At 43.5% G+C, this 13,416-nt stretch overlaps 1 protein-coding gene across 1 annotated transcript in view; it reads left to right on the top strand.

Annotated features, from left to right (window-relative positions):
- GXYLT2 (glucoside xylosyltransferase 2) overlaps positions 1–13,050 on the top strand; it is a 61,121-nt gene extending 48,071 nt beyond the window's left edge. The window contains exons 5-6 of the mRNA XM_057706886.1: positions 5,876–6,048; positions 10,782–13,050. Coding sequence (XP_057562869.1) covers positions 5,876–6,048; positions 10,782–10,964 — 356 coding nt within the window. The 3' untranslated portion in view covers positions 10,965–13,050. The remainder of the gene's footprint in view (positions 1–5,875; positions 6,049–10,781) is intronic.
- The last annotated feature ends 366 nt before the right edge of the window (positions 13,051–13,416 follow it).

Below are 13,416 nucleotides of genomic sequence, written 5' to 3'. Positions count from 1 at the left end.
AGAAAGACTAACTTCATCCCAGTTCCAGATTCCCCGGGGGAGAGCTCCAATGTTGGCAGCGTGGGTCCACGAGACCAGGAGCATGGAGCTAAAGAGTCATGGCTGGCGTTGATTACTTACTGAGTGTCAGGTGCTGTTCTGAGCATTTTCTTATTTAATCTGCACAGCAGCCCTGAGAATAGAATCCCCATTTTACAGACAGAGGTACCAAGGGAAAGAGTTAAACAATTTGCAGCGTAGCTAATGAGTGCCAGAGCAGGGGCACAAACCCAGGCTACTCCAACTCCAGCCCCATGTATTTGGCGGGAGGGGAAGATCTCGTAGATGGGGGGCGGGGCAGTGCAGATTCTAGAGAGCTGCTCAGGTTTCCCCAAATGTGTCTTTCTCTCTCCTGCATTATTTCTGTCCTTTAAATATTGCATTTTTCCCTCTGTATTGTGTGCCTTAAACTCTCTTCCATAAACCTATCTGTCCATATTCCCAAACTGAGAAATTCAAAACATTTGCACGGTTGCCTCCCGAGAAATCCTCTTAGCCTATTGCAGATTATTTGGGGACACGATCAGTGAGTAAATGATACTTAAAGACGGTCGCGGGCAGCTCTGCCGTTAGACGCGAGCCCCTTGTCTTTAGTTAGGACTGAAAACCAGCTGAGTTCAATGGCATCACATTGCCCATCTTAGATCCGCTGAGTACAGGGATGTTATAAAATAATGATGAAGTTGTTTTGACTCCTTAGTCTGAGCAGTAGCAAATAAATAACCGAGTTTCCTAACTTTAGATCAGTGACTATTAGGTAAATCCTTGGTTGTTCTGTGTATGGCCTGCCTTTGATCTTTCATACTTTATCCAGGTACTTTATCAAACATGAGCTCTTTGACCTGAAATCCAGTGATATCCATCACATTGAAAGGTTTTTCTTTGTTTATATTGATGGGAACACTGTCTATAAACCAAAACAAACTATATTTGAAATGTGTCACCTTTATCCCTGGAAAGGAAAGAGAGAGAAAATTGGCCATGACTCAGGAAATAAACATGCTTATTGTTATGATTCTTTGGGTGAAGCAACACACACAAAACCTGAGCGCATATCTAGAATGTTTTTGTTATTATAGCCTCCTGAATAGTAGCCAATCACATCACTTTTAAAATGTGTTTAAAAGTCATTAGCTTAAAATTGTTGTAAAACTCTTGCTATAATTAGATAGTAAATGCCTGTGGGTGTGTAATTGCCGTGCTGGGTACCAGACTGACTCATGAGGAGACAGCTGAAGCCCATGGGGGGCACGCAGGTAACTCATCCCACAGGACATTTCCTGGCAGCTGAGCCAAGGCAGCTTCTTCAAGGGATGGAAGACTGAACTCACATCTTTACAGGTGGAGTTGAATCAAGAGCAGACTTCTGTAGAAAGGGTACGTTTGTCAAGAAGCCTATGTAGGAAGATATGCTCGCCTTCATGCACTTAGGTTGCAGGGAACAAAACTCCACTCAGACCAGCTCCGTAAGCGTCCAGGTGCCCATCCCATGAACACACGGGTCGGGTCATGCCAGGCCTCATGAGAACCATCTGTGGGCAGCTGCTCAGGATCAGAGCTGATTTCTGCACCCCTCAGAGGCCTCGTGGTGTCTGTCATGTTGCTTCTCTCCCTGCCAGTCTGATTCCTTTCCATCTTTCCAGCCATAATCTCTGCCTGTGCATAGCCCACCCCCAGGCCAAGACAACCTTACAGGCCCATACCAATGATGATGGGATTTCTATGTTTGTTAATTCAGATTCTTGAAGGGCGGGGAGAGAGAGAGAGAGAAGGAGAGAGAGATTGGCCTGGCCCAGCCTATGAACTGATTCCCAGCCCAGCTATGAACCAGTTGTCTTTGGATGGGGAGACCACCCTTGATCCGGTCATTAGGGGCCAAAGGAGCAAGATCATGTGGCATTCTCCTCTCTCAAACGTGACCACCTAGGTCTGTCCCATCCTCAAAAGCAATTTCTAGAAAAGTGGGCATGGGCAGGGAAGGAAATGAAACCAGGCAAGGGTAGATGACAGGGCAGGACATCCAGCCAGAGTAGAAGCACTAGGGTTCTGTCCATGGAGAGAAGACCTGAAATGCACATGGAATGTACATAGATCATCCAAGAGTTGAATGTGATGCTAGGGAGGTGGGAGGGTTTACTGGGGCCACAAAGAGCAGGACACACAGTCACACGGAACAAGCCTCTTCAGAGGCCCCGTCAAGCCGTGTTCTCTTCCGGCCTGGGTCACAGAAGCTCTGCACCTGGTGTGCAGCCATACTATATACTCACCCCACCAAAAACCACACTATACACTCACCCCACCAAAAGCCACACTATACACTCACCCCACCAAAAGCATCCAGCAACTGGCAGTTGTGAGCGTGTTTGGGGATAGACAGGCCCAAATATTTGGTTTTGGGACTGTCCTGGAAAACTGGTAACAAATGTTTGGGAATCTAGGAAGTTCATGAGCTCTGATATGAAGCTCAGGAATGAAGATTGTAGGGTCCTCATGAGAAGGGGTCGCGTCTACTCTGTCTCATTGAGTGATTGCAGTGTGAGGCTTAGTGCCTTAACTGCAGTTGATTTTCAGAGGTGTTGGCTGGTTGGAGGAATTGGATGAAGAGACTGAAGTAAAAGAGGGAAGGAAGGGAAGGAGAAAAAGCACGGCCAGGAAAGTGAAAGGAAGAGAGAGAGAGAAAGGAGAGGGAGAAAGCAGAGAAAGGGGAAATATACAGAGGGTAGAGGAAGGTATGCGCTTTCATTCTCCCGTTCATTCAGCGGATATCTTTTGAGCACCTACTAGGTGCCAGCCACAGGGCTAGGCAGTGGGGATAAGGCAGCAAACAGAGGAGACAGAGTTCCTACTTTCACGAACCCTACCTTTTATTGGAAGAGGTTGACCCCAAAGAGTAGCAACGAGTCATTCAAAGTCACAAACTGTGATCAGTGCTAGGAAGGAAACAGATGCGGGGTGGAGAGAGCCACTGTCAAGGCTGGGGAGAGAGAGGGTTCCTTCTTTAGACTGTGTGATCAGAGACATCATCTTGGAGGAACGCAGTGCCCTTTGCTGGAACAAGGTGCGTTCTGGAAGAAGGAGGAAGAAGAGGCTGGGAAAGCTCAGTTCCAGAATGAGAAAAAAAACAAAACAGAACAAAATGCTGTGAGTAGTGCCGACAGTCTCCATTCTGTTGATATAGTGTAGTAAGTAAGTAGCAAGCCTATCTCACCGGGAAGTCATCATCTTAGAGACCCCAAGAGCAGGAAGTGGTCAGAAATGCAAGGAGCGATCAATTTACACAGTACTTTGCAAGTAGTTAGGAGGCTCTGGAAATAAACATACACTCCTGAAAGGGATCACTAAGGGATTTCAGTCGCATAAATAATCAATTAATGAGCAGCTTTATCTACGTAAAAGGGAGAGGAAAAATAACAAAGACCCAGGGTTTGAAGAGAGGTTGGCTTGAAAAAATATTTTTTTAATAAATCACAGTGGTTTGAGGCTTTGGGGATTTGGAATTTCAAAACCATTCACTGTATTATTTCCTCAGCAGTGGAAAAAAATAACCTGCCCATTTCACCGTGCTGTCATTTTTAAACATTGGATTTTGACAGCCATGATCATCGTGCTTAAACTAGATTTGTTTCAGAATAGTTATTGGTCCTGTGCCAAATAACCGTCATTAATCTGCACTCCGTGTTCATCAGCTGCTCTACAGAGGTTTTCCATCTTCAGTCCAGCCCAGGATGCAGGTGTAGCCCCTCTCCTCCTCCTTCCCCCATGAACCACATGGAGATTTCACAGTGTAACCCACGCCAAATGTATTTGTGAATAAAAAGGCACATCTACTGGGCTTCCCTGGTGGTGCAGTGGTTAAGAATCTGCCTGCTAATGCAGGGCACATGGGTTCGATCCCTGGGCCCGGAAGATCTCACATGCCGCACAGCAACTAGCACGCCCGTGCACCACAACTACTGAGCCTGTGCTCTAGAGCCCTCGAGCCACAACTGTTGAGCCCGCATGCCACAACTGTTGAAGCCCACGCACCTAGAGCCCGTGCTCTGTAGCAAAAGAAGCCACCGCAATGAGAAGTCTGTGCACCACAATGAAGAGTAGCCCGCATGCAGCAACGAAGACCCAATGCAGCCAATAAATAAATAAATAATTTTTTTTTAAAAGGCACATCTGTTATTTTTACCTGTGCACTCTTGAGTGCCCTTCTTTTAGTATCAGCACCCAGTTTTGTCAGGGGAATTACTCTTCCCCTATGTCAGGCAGTCTTAGAACCCTGCCTGCACCTGACTCGCACTAAACCAGTCAGACCATCTCCTGGGAACCTGAGTCTGGGAATCCAGGAGCATAAGTAGGAAAGGCTGGTTTGTCCTGACAGCAATACTGAGAAGTTGACATTAATTAGTCCCCACACCCAGATCCCAGGAACTGCCTCACTTCCTGCCCCAGTTCAGCTTTCATCTGATTTTATGAGCTACCTCTCTTTCCAAAGAGAAAAAAGATTTTTTCACCTCACGTGCTAGAATCAAAGTTGGTTACTTGCAACCTAACATAGATTTATATTTCTTGAATATTTTAGGTCAAAGTAGCCTATTTATATGATAGCCTTCCTACCATTATCTTACTGCTTTGAAGAAATCAAGTTTGTCCCCCCCAAAATTAAATACCTTACCTTTTCAAAGTCACACTCTGATTTCCTAACTCTTCACCACGATCAGGCCATTTTCTCCTCCTCAAATGCTCTTTCAGTCTTCTATTTCTGTCAGAATCCTATCCTTACTATATAAGCCTAAGTTTAAATAAAGCTTTACCAAAATGCCTTCCTTTCTATGAAGTCTGATAAAACATCTTCATTTCTGTACTGTCTCCCTTACATGAGTATAAATTCCCCAAGGGCAGGAGCAATGCCTCATCACCCAGTGACACCAACGCCTTGCATTTTGGTGAACAAATACTTGTTATAATTCTACTCTCAATGTATTTTGCATTTCTTCCTCTGGAAAATTCAGGAGGGAAGGTCAACATGTGAACTGAATTCTGTCTGGGACCAACTTTCACATGCAGTAGTCAGTAGCTGGGGTTCTTAGCTGGTCTTGAGGAAATCTACAGACCCCTGAGCTCGTAAGCAAGTATTCTTCACATATTTTCCCAAAGACAGGGTCTAAAGCTTTCATTAGGCTCTCAGAGAGATCGGTGAGTCATAAAAGCTTAAGCAAGCCTGGCCATCTGCATATCTAGAGGAAATTGCCATAAAACCTTTACCGCCAATGTGCTACGTGTCAGGAATGATGCTAGGCTCATTCCATTTAAGTTCTCTTGTTTTACCCTTCTAGCAGCCTCATGCAGTAGTTCTTGTTGTGGCAATGACAATGATAAGAGTGATGATGACAGCTTACATTTTTGGTGTTCCCCTCATTTAATACTTCCCCAAATCCTATTGGACATGAGCTTTTTAAAAACAGAATTGTCAAAATAGCAGGGCAATCCTATGTCCATCTTGCGAATGAGGAAAGTGCAACACAAGGTGGCTAAGTCACTGGACCTAGGTTGCACTGTTTTTGAGTGACAGAGCTGGGATTCTGACCCAGACTGTCTGCTGCCCTTGTTTGCCTTCTTGTCCAAGATGCTATCTTGCCCTCCTCTTTGGGGTGAAACCTCCAGCATCGCTAATGCATGCGCCTTCAATCCCTGACCTCAGAATATCAACAGACATGGTGAAATTTGTGCTGTGAGTCACACTCTCACACACATACTCTGAAATCCTGTGTGATGTGCAGTTTATGGGAACGGTGGTTTCATCTCCGGCACTGACTGTGCACACCTGTCTTTCTCTTGCCACCACCAGAGTGTCTCTACGTGTTCCCCTGCCAGTGGAACTACCGTCCTGATCACTGCATGTACGGAAGCAACTGCAGAGAGGCCGAGCGGGAGGGCGTGTCTGTCCTGCACGGGAACCGAGGCGTCTACCATGACGAGAAGCAGCCGACTTTCAAAGCTCTCTATGAAGCGATCCGGGATGTAAGTGTGATCCTGCCCCTGTTCGGCAGACCCGTGCTTATCAGCGTGAAGCAGTGCAGGTGCTTTGGTCACCCGTCCCTTTGAAGGCCAAGTAATTCCCAGAAGCATTGAGTTCTACCAGTTTTCCCCAACCTCAGTCACGCTATGTCACACCATCCACTTGCCACCTGATACTATACTTTATCCACTCTTGACTTAATATTTCCAAGTAAGTCACTCATTTTTTTCTCTGAAATAAATTCTCTGAAGGCGGAAATGTCCTATCAGAAAGAGATACCCTGTGCCATTTGCCGTAATAGAGGGTCATAGGTTAGGGTATAGATAATACAACAAAAATAAAATGCTATTATTCAGCTTAAGCTAAGCGTGCTGCCTGGTTGCCAGCTCCACCCTGTTGAGCAAGCAGGAGTTGAGGCAGTCAGGACGAGGAGCCAAACCGGAGGAACAATCAAGTCTTTATTTGTGGACCGCTGCAGTGCAAACAAGAGGCCAAAAGAGCCGCCAGCTCCCAGTGGTCCATTTTTATGCACCAAAGGGTGCTGGATAAGGATGAAGTGGCTGCAGCACAGAGGCAGGAACATCTCCTGAACAAAAGGCTTTGGCATCTTTAAGGACCCATGAACCCTGGGGAAGAGGAAGAGGAAGGAAGAAGGGAGGAAGGGGAAGGTACACCCCCCACCACCTATCTCCCAAAGGAGGCCTCCACATGGAGGTGCTTGGGGCAGGGATGCAGATGTGCGTGTATGCACATCCTGGCTTACATGCACAGAGAAAACTGCAGCTCAGTGCCGTGCACCCGGTCTGGCTTGGGGAGGGCAGCTTCCCCGGAGGCCTGCCAGGCAGCCTTGTGATTGCCTCTGGTTGAAGATCACACTTACTATCCTGGCCTGGAGCTGAGCCCCCCTCTTACTACCTTGAAGAGGTTGATTAGCAGGTGTTAAGGAGCAGTTAAAGACCTAGGTGAACTATTTTCTTGTATTAACTGAGAAGGTTGAAAGGACCTTGTTTTGTGGTTCACCGCCGAATACCATGTCAAGTACTGCCTGCTGGTACCTGCATCCCGCACTTTGGGAAACACTGCTTTCCACATTGCCTTTCGCCTTGAAGTTGCTGGAGGAAAACCAGCAACAGCTACTTTCAGAGATTTCCCTTTGGGAACGGTCATTCCAAAACAGAGTGTAGGGGTCAGCCAGCTTGGCCAAATATTGGGCCAAATCTGGCCTGTTTTTGTAAGGTATGTGGGGTAAGAATGGTTTCTTAAAGTGGTTGAGAAAAAAATGAACAGAAGAATATTTCGTGACATGAGAAAGTTTTATGGAATTCAGATTTCTTCATTCATAAATACAGTCTTTTCGGGCCACAGCGACAGTCATTCACGTGTGTATTGTCTGTGGCCACTTTTATGCTGCAAAGGCAGAAATGAGTAGCTGTGATAGACTGCACAGCCCACAGAGTCGGAAATATTTACTCTCCAGCCCTTTACAGAAAAAATTTGCCAACCCCTGACATAGAGTATATAGATTTTATTAGAGAGTTTTTATTTGAGGATCTGGGAACCGTCATGATTCATGAACAGGCCTTGGCAAGAGCGCGGTGGGGGTGAATCCTGCAACATAGTAATGAATTTTTGCACATATGAAAATATGCATTTTGCTAAGGATAATCCCAGAGTATTCCAATTATGGAATTCCCAGATTTGTCTTCTGTACAGGGAAAGAGTTCCGTGTGCCTGTAAGCTAACACCTCTTTTTTTCCCCTGAGTTTCCTGCTGTTGATTCTCAAAGGCCAGGTGATTTAATTACATAGAAAATTTGTTCTGTACTTAGTGATATCACATTTCAGTATTCAGACACTGACTCCAGGGGCAAACCCATGAAGCAGTGCAAATGGAAGTTAAATAAGAATGCAGCAGACGTGGACATCAGAGCCCTGCCTCGCGTTGTTCTGTGATCTGTCGGCCCCGGCCTGGGATTGAGCAGCTACGGTTCTAGCATTATGATCTGTCTTGTTTGTTTTCTGGGTGGATCAGAAAGAGGGCCAGATAACTCTTTCATAAATGATCCTGCCTAATACACTCACTGATTTTCCTCAGTTGGGCCTAAAAAGGACAATTTTCGTTCACGCATTTCCATCAGGACTATCACTGACCCCATCCTAAAACTCAAGTAAATGTAGACAGACTCCATCATAAAAGACGCATTTCTCCACTCAGCACTGTGCACCACAGTGCAGTGGGGTCAGGGTTTGGCTTTGGGCATCGACAGACCTGGGTTCAGGTCCCAATTTTGTCGCTTTCTGGTGATTAGTCATTAACTCTGTGTTCTTACCTTGCTGGGCCTCGGTTTCTTCATCTGTGAAATGGAGATAATGATATTATCTACAAATTCAACAAAATGATGGTTTTTACGCTGTTAGCACAGCACCCGATGTAGTTGTGCTCAAGAATTAGTAGAAGTTGTTTGGATGATAACAGTTTCACACTTTTTTCGTTTCCTACCTTGTCCACATTTTCTTTCTTGCTCTCTCTCTTCCTTTCCGTAAACATTTTTCCTCTCTCTCTCTTTCACTGTTTGTCACTTTCTTCCTTCACCTCTCTCTGAAAATATTCCTACTCTCCCTCCCTCTTCCTTCTCTTCCCTCCCCTTCTCTCTCTCTCTCTTTCTTACACACACACCCTAACCCTGTGTGTATGTTTGTGGGAAGGGAAAGTGTGATCTCCCTGCATCACGACCCAAGGAAAATCATGTACCAGGCAGACATTCTGCCAGTAATTCTTTCCACAGTCATCGCCGAAGAGCCTGTTTTATGCAGGAACAATTCTAGGAACTCAGAAGTCAGCAAGACTGACAAAGCCTGGTCCTCATGAAGCATATATTCTGGGTGGAGGAAGCCGGACAGTCCTCACATAAACCAAGAAATAAATAAAAGTCCTACCAGCCAGTGAAAGGGTAAAAGGTGACCAGAGAAGGGTGATGGGCGTCCGGGATGAAGAGGAGGGTTCACGAGCTCGGGTCCTCAGGGAGGCCTCTGCCCGCCTGAGCCCTGATCCCTGGAGGCAGCCCTGGGGCAGTCTGGGGGGAATCCTGCCAAGTAGAAGAAAAGGGGAGCGAGGAGGCAATGATTGTGGAGAGTTCCAGGTCACGTTGAGCCTGTGGGAGCAAGAGAGAGGTTGGAATCTTATTCTAATTGCAGTGGGAAGCCCCTCCAGGAAAATGATATGCTCTGATGTATGCTTTAAAAATGTCTCCTTGGTAACTTTGGGGTGGGGGAAGCAGTGTAGAAGGGAAAATGCAAAGGCTATTTATGAGCCTTATTGCAGACTTCCAGGTGAGAGATGGGGCCGGCATGCATTTGCATGGTGTTGGGAAGATGGGAGGAAGTGGTTGGATTCGGGATATGTTGCAGACAGAGTTTACGGTACTTGCTGTTGGACTAGATGAAGGATGTGGGGGAAAGAGAGGAATGAAGGATGACTCCACAGTTGACCTATTCTGTTCCCGTCACTGGGGACACCATGATGAAAGGGAGTTTATCAATGGTCTAAAATGTGCTGTGAAAGAAAAAGTGTTCCCAACATGGTCTCGGACAGAACGCTTTTTTTGCATTACGTAACGTATAATCTTCTTCTGGGAAGAAATTCACATTTCTGATAAACATGCTTAAGCAATATTTCTGATGAACTTTAAAGGATTAAGATGTGTCCTAAGAAACTAGACACCTACCCACTCTGCTGTCAGGCAATAGTATACTGACTTCATCATTCTTATTTTCCTTTTTTTTTCTCTAGTCTTTTTGTTTAAAAAATCCTTGCCAACAATGAATCTTTGACTTGACCTACTAGAGGCCTTTTCCCTTTCGACAAGATTGTAATGAAATTTTGACTCATGCTTATAAGTAGGGGGTCTGAAAGATTTATTTTGGAAAATATGGACACATTCCATAGGAAAACAAGATCATTTCTTTTTAAAGTCCAATATTAAGTGGAAAAAAGACCAGCAACCAATATTCGGCACCTGAGTTACTAAAATAAAGTTCACTGATGATACATTTAACTAGAAGTTGTTAGACTTTGGGCTTCAGGAGATTACCATAGTTCCTTCATTAAGATTGCTACAAAGGCAAAAAAAAAATATGAAAAATTCAGTGTTTTATTGTGGATTTCAAGTATCTAATTGTCTTTTTTTTTTAATTTTACTGAAGTGCGGTTGATTTACAATGTTTTGTTAATTTCTTCTGCACAGCAAGGTGACTCAGTTATACATATATACGTATTCTTTTTCTTGTTCTTTTTTCATATGGTTTGTCATAGGATATCAGCATATAGTTCCCTGTGCTATGCAGTAGGACCTTGTTGTTTATACTTGAGTCTTGCTTCTACTCAGCAAGAACATGCTATATATAGAATATCCTGTCCTGGGAGATATACTTCACCCTTAGATTTTAAGGGCTTTTAGAACTCAAATAAATCATGGTTGGTTTGTTTGTTTTTAAAGAAGTAAAGAAACTGAGGCCCCGAAAGGGTGATTGCCTGGGATTGCACAGAACTGTATCAGGATTTGAACGTTGGTCCTTGGAGGTCCTTCCCGCTGTATCTAAGAACATACCAATCTGTGGTTGTGTGCTTACAGTAATTCCCTGTGTCATTTCTCAGTAAGTTATTTACACTTTAAATGGCATTTCAGTAAAATAAACTTTTTTTTCTTCTCTCTTTTTTTTTTCTACTCATCTTTCAGTTTCCCTTTCAAGACAATCTCTTTCAATCCATGTATTACCCTCTTCAGCTGAAGTTTTTGGAGACTGTGCACACTTTATGTGGACGAATCCCACAAGTTTTTCTGAAGCAAATTGAGAAAACAATGAAAAGGGCTTATGAGAAACATGTCATCATCCGTGTTGGCCCCAACCAGATGCACTGAGTATTTCACAAGTCAATTAGGCATCTCATGAACAAGGAAATATTCATCTACAAGCTGCCTGGATCTCTTTTACGTGAATATTTCATGGTGCTCTATGACAAATGCGTTTAAAAAGCCTTGTTAAATGTTGCTAAATTAGCTGCCCCTACAAGGAAATATGCTTTTGTTTCTTTTTTTCTAAAATGCTATTTATCTCTTTTTTTTTTTAAATGATATTATTGCTCACTTAACACTGTTGAAGCAGGTTGAGCTAGCTGTGAACAGGAACTGTCGTGAGCCTTCCAGTTCCCGAGTGTCTGAGACAATGTTAGTGGCATCTGATGTGACATATTTTATCCAGTTTTCTTGAGATTTTCTGTGCAATTGGTCCCCTCCACCCCTTGTAATAAAAGTAATACATGCTCGTAAAACAAACAAATTTTTAAAACTTATGGAGAATATGTAGGTGTACGGACCAAAATCAAGATGAGATTAGCCATAATCCTATCAACCAGGGGAAAAGATTTTTATTTTAGTGTAGTCCCTTCTCGCCTTTTTTCCCTACTTCTATATTTATTTTCTGGGTGTCTTTCCCATCGTGTTAACACGTATCTAAAACAGGTAGTCTAAGTAAAAGTTGGACCTATGCTGAGATTTTTAGGTAAGAGACTAAAAATTTAGACAAAATGATTATGTTTACAGTGCTTTATATCTGGGACAGAGAAGCGACCACCTGAGGCGAGGTTAAGGGAGTATAAGCCCTGCACACATCCTAATCTTGTCAGAGACCTACCCTTGAACCACTGTTATAAAACCCCTTGTCAGATCCTCTGGGGTTGGGACACATAGTTTTTTGAGGCAGGAACCTGCTGTGTTCCGCTTTGCCTGGCAAAGCAATACAGCTATCCTTTTCTACTTAAAAAAAAAAAAAAACTTGGGGAAGCATTCAGATTGTAGCTAACTGGGCAGTGATAAAGAATGAAGCATATCTGGAGGTATTTTTTAAGAAAAATTGTTTAGATTTTTCCAAATCACAGAACATATCTATGCAGCCACAGCTTCTGAAAGGAAATTAAGTAGTTGTGTTAAACCTAAGTAGTCTGTTTAGCAGAGATGTGATTTTGTGTTTAACCACAGACAAAAGCATTTTATCTCTTACTTTAGTAGGTGTGGCCTTCTCTCTTTAAGCTCTTGGGCAATAGGTGGAAATTAAAGGCCAACTTGGAATGCAGTGTGTACAAATAAATAGTTCAGTGGATTCCATTGGCAAGAAAATTCATCTTCCTTAACAGCCTTAGAAAGATCTCTTGATTTTTTTTTTTTTTCTTCTCTAGGGTTATCAGGCAGTTAGCCAAGGAACCAGGCAGGTCTTATCACCTAGCTACAGGTAGAGGAAGTTCTATATTCTTTCACCAAAGGGATGTAACTTAATCCCTAGTTGTTCAGTAGCTGCCATTAGCATAAGGGCATTTTGCATAATGCTTTATTTATCTCAAAAAAAATAATCACGTGTGCATAAATGATCTCCTTGATGTTTGCAACAGCCTAGTGAACTTAGTAGAGGCCTGTATCAGCTCCACTGAGCAAATAAGGAAATTGTAATACAAAGAAACAAACAAAAATTGTATATAAAGAACCAATATAATTACTGTTCTATAAGACAGACAGTTGTGTATAAGATGCATCCTGTTTAACAGAGAAATTTTGGGAAACAAAAACATTAAATATTTTTCGTCATATATAGACGGCGATCTGAAAGTATAAAATGAAAATTTTTGTTTTGGCAATGCAAATATGGTATCCTATATATTGGAATCCAGTAGGATATCGTAGGTTCTATAGCAGCAGAAAAAGTCTTACCCTGAAAATAATATATGAAAATCTCAGCACTACCAAAGAATATATAAGTATCAGTCAGTATTAGTATGCAGCACCATTATGGCAGTAACAAATTTAAATCTAAAATGGTTGAGTAATAACCCATACTTTCCTTTTGATAAGTTGGGTGGCCTGTGGTTTGCTATTTTTGTTAAGGGAAATTACCATTATAATGTGAAACTCTTATCTTTGCTGTTGTATTTTATGTTTCCTCATTTTACCACTAAAGGTGACATCATTTGTTATTTGATTTCTAAAGCAGGCGGGCGGGGGGTGGATTATTGGATTGTCTTTTGGACGGGGGGGGGGGGGGGGGGGGGGGGGGGGGGGGGGATGCATCCTGTATCCCACAGATAGGGTTTTGGTGAAAGAGCCAGGAAGTGAAGATAATTCCCTGACTTCCGCTGCAATTTTCTTTCTACTTGTTCATCACAGCCAGTAAACCCCACAGATGTCACTCAGATTTGCTGGTGGCTCACAGACCTGAAGAAGTTCCTTTCCTCCTTTGGCAAGTCCCACAAAAAATCTGCTTGTAAAGACTTGGCTTACAGCAATGCCTTTTACTTTATGAGAGCCCAGCTCACTCACAACTCTC

Source organism: Hippopotamus amphibius, chromosome 13 (genome assembly GCF_030028045.1).
Source record: "Hippopotamus amphibius kiboko isolate mHipAmp2 chromosome 13, mHipAmp2.hap2, whole genome shotgun sequence".
Classification (NCBI taxonomy): Eukaryota; Metazoa; Chordata; class Mammalia; order Artiodactyla; family Hippopotamidae; genus Hippopotamus; species Hippopotamus amphibius.
The sequence above is the reverse complement of the archived record's forward strand: the minus strand, read 5'-3'. Positions and strand labels throughout refer to the sequence as shown.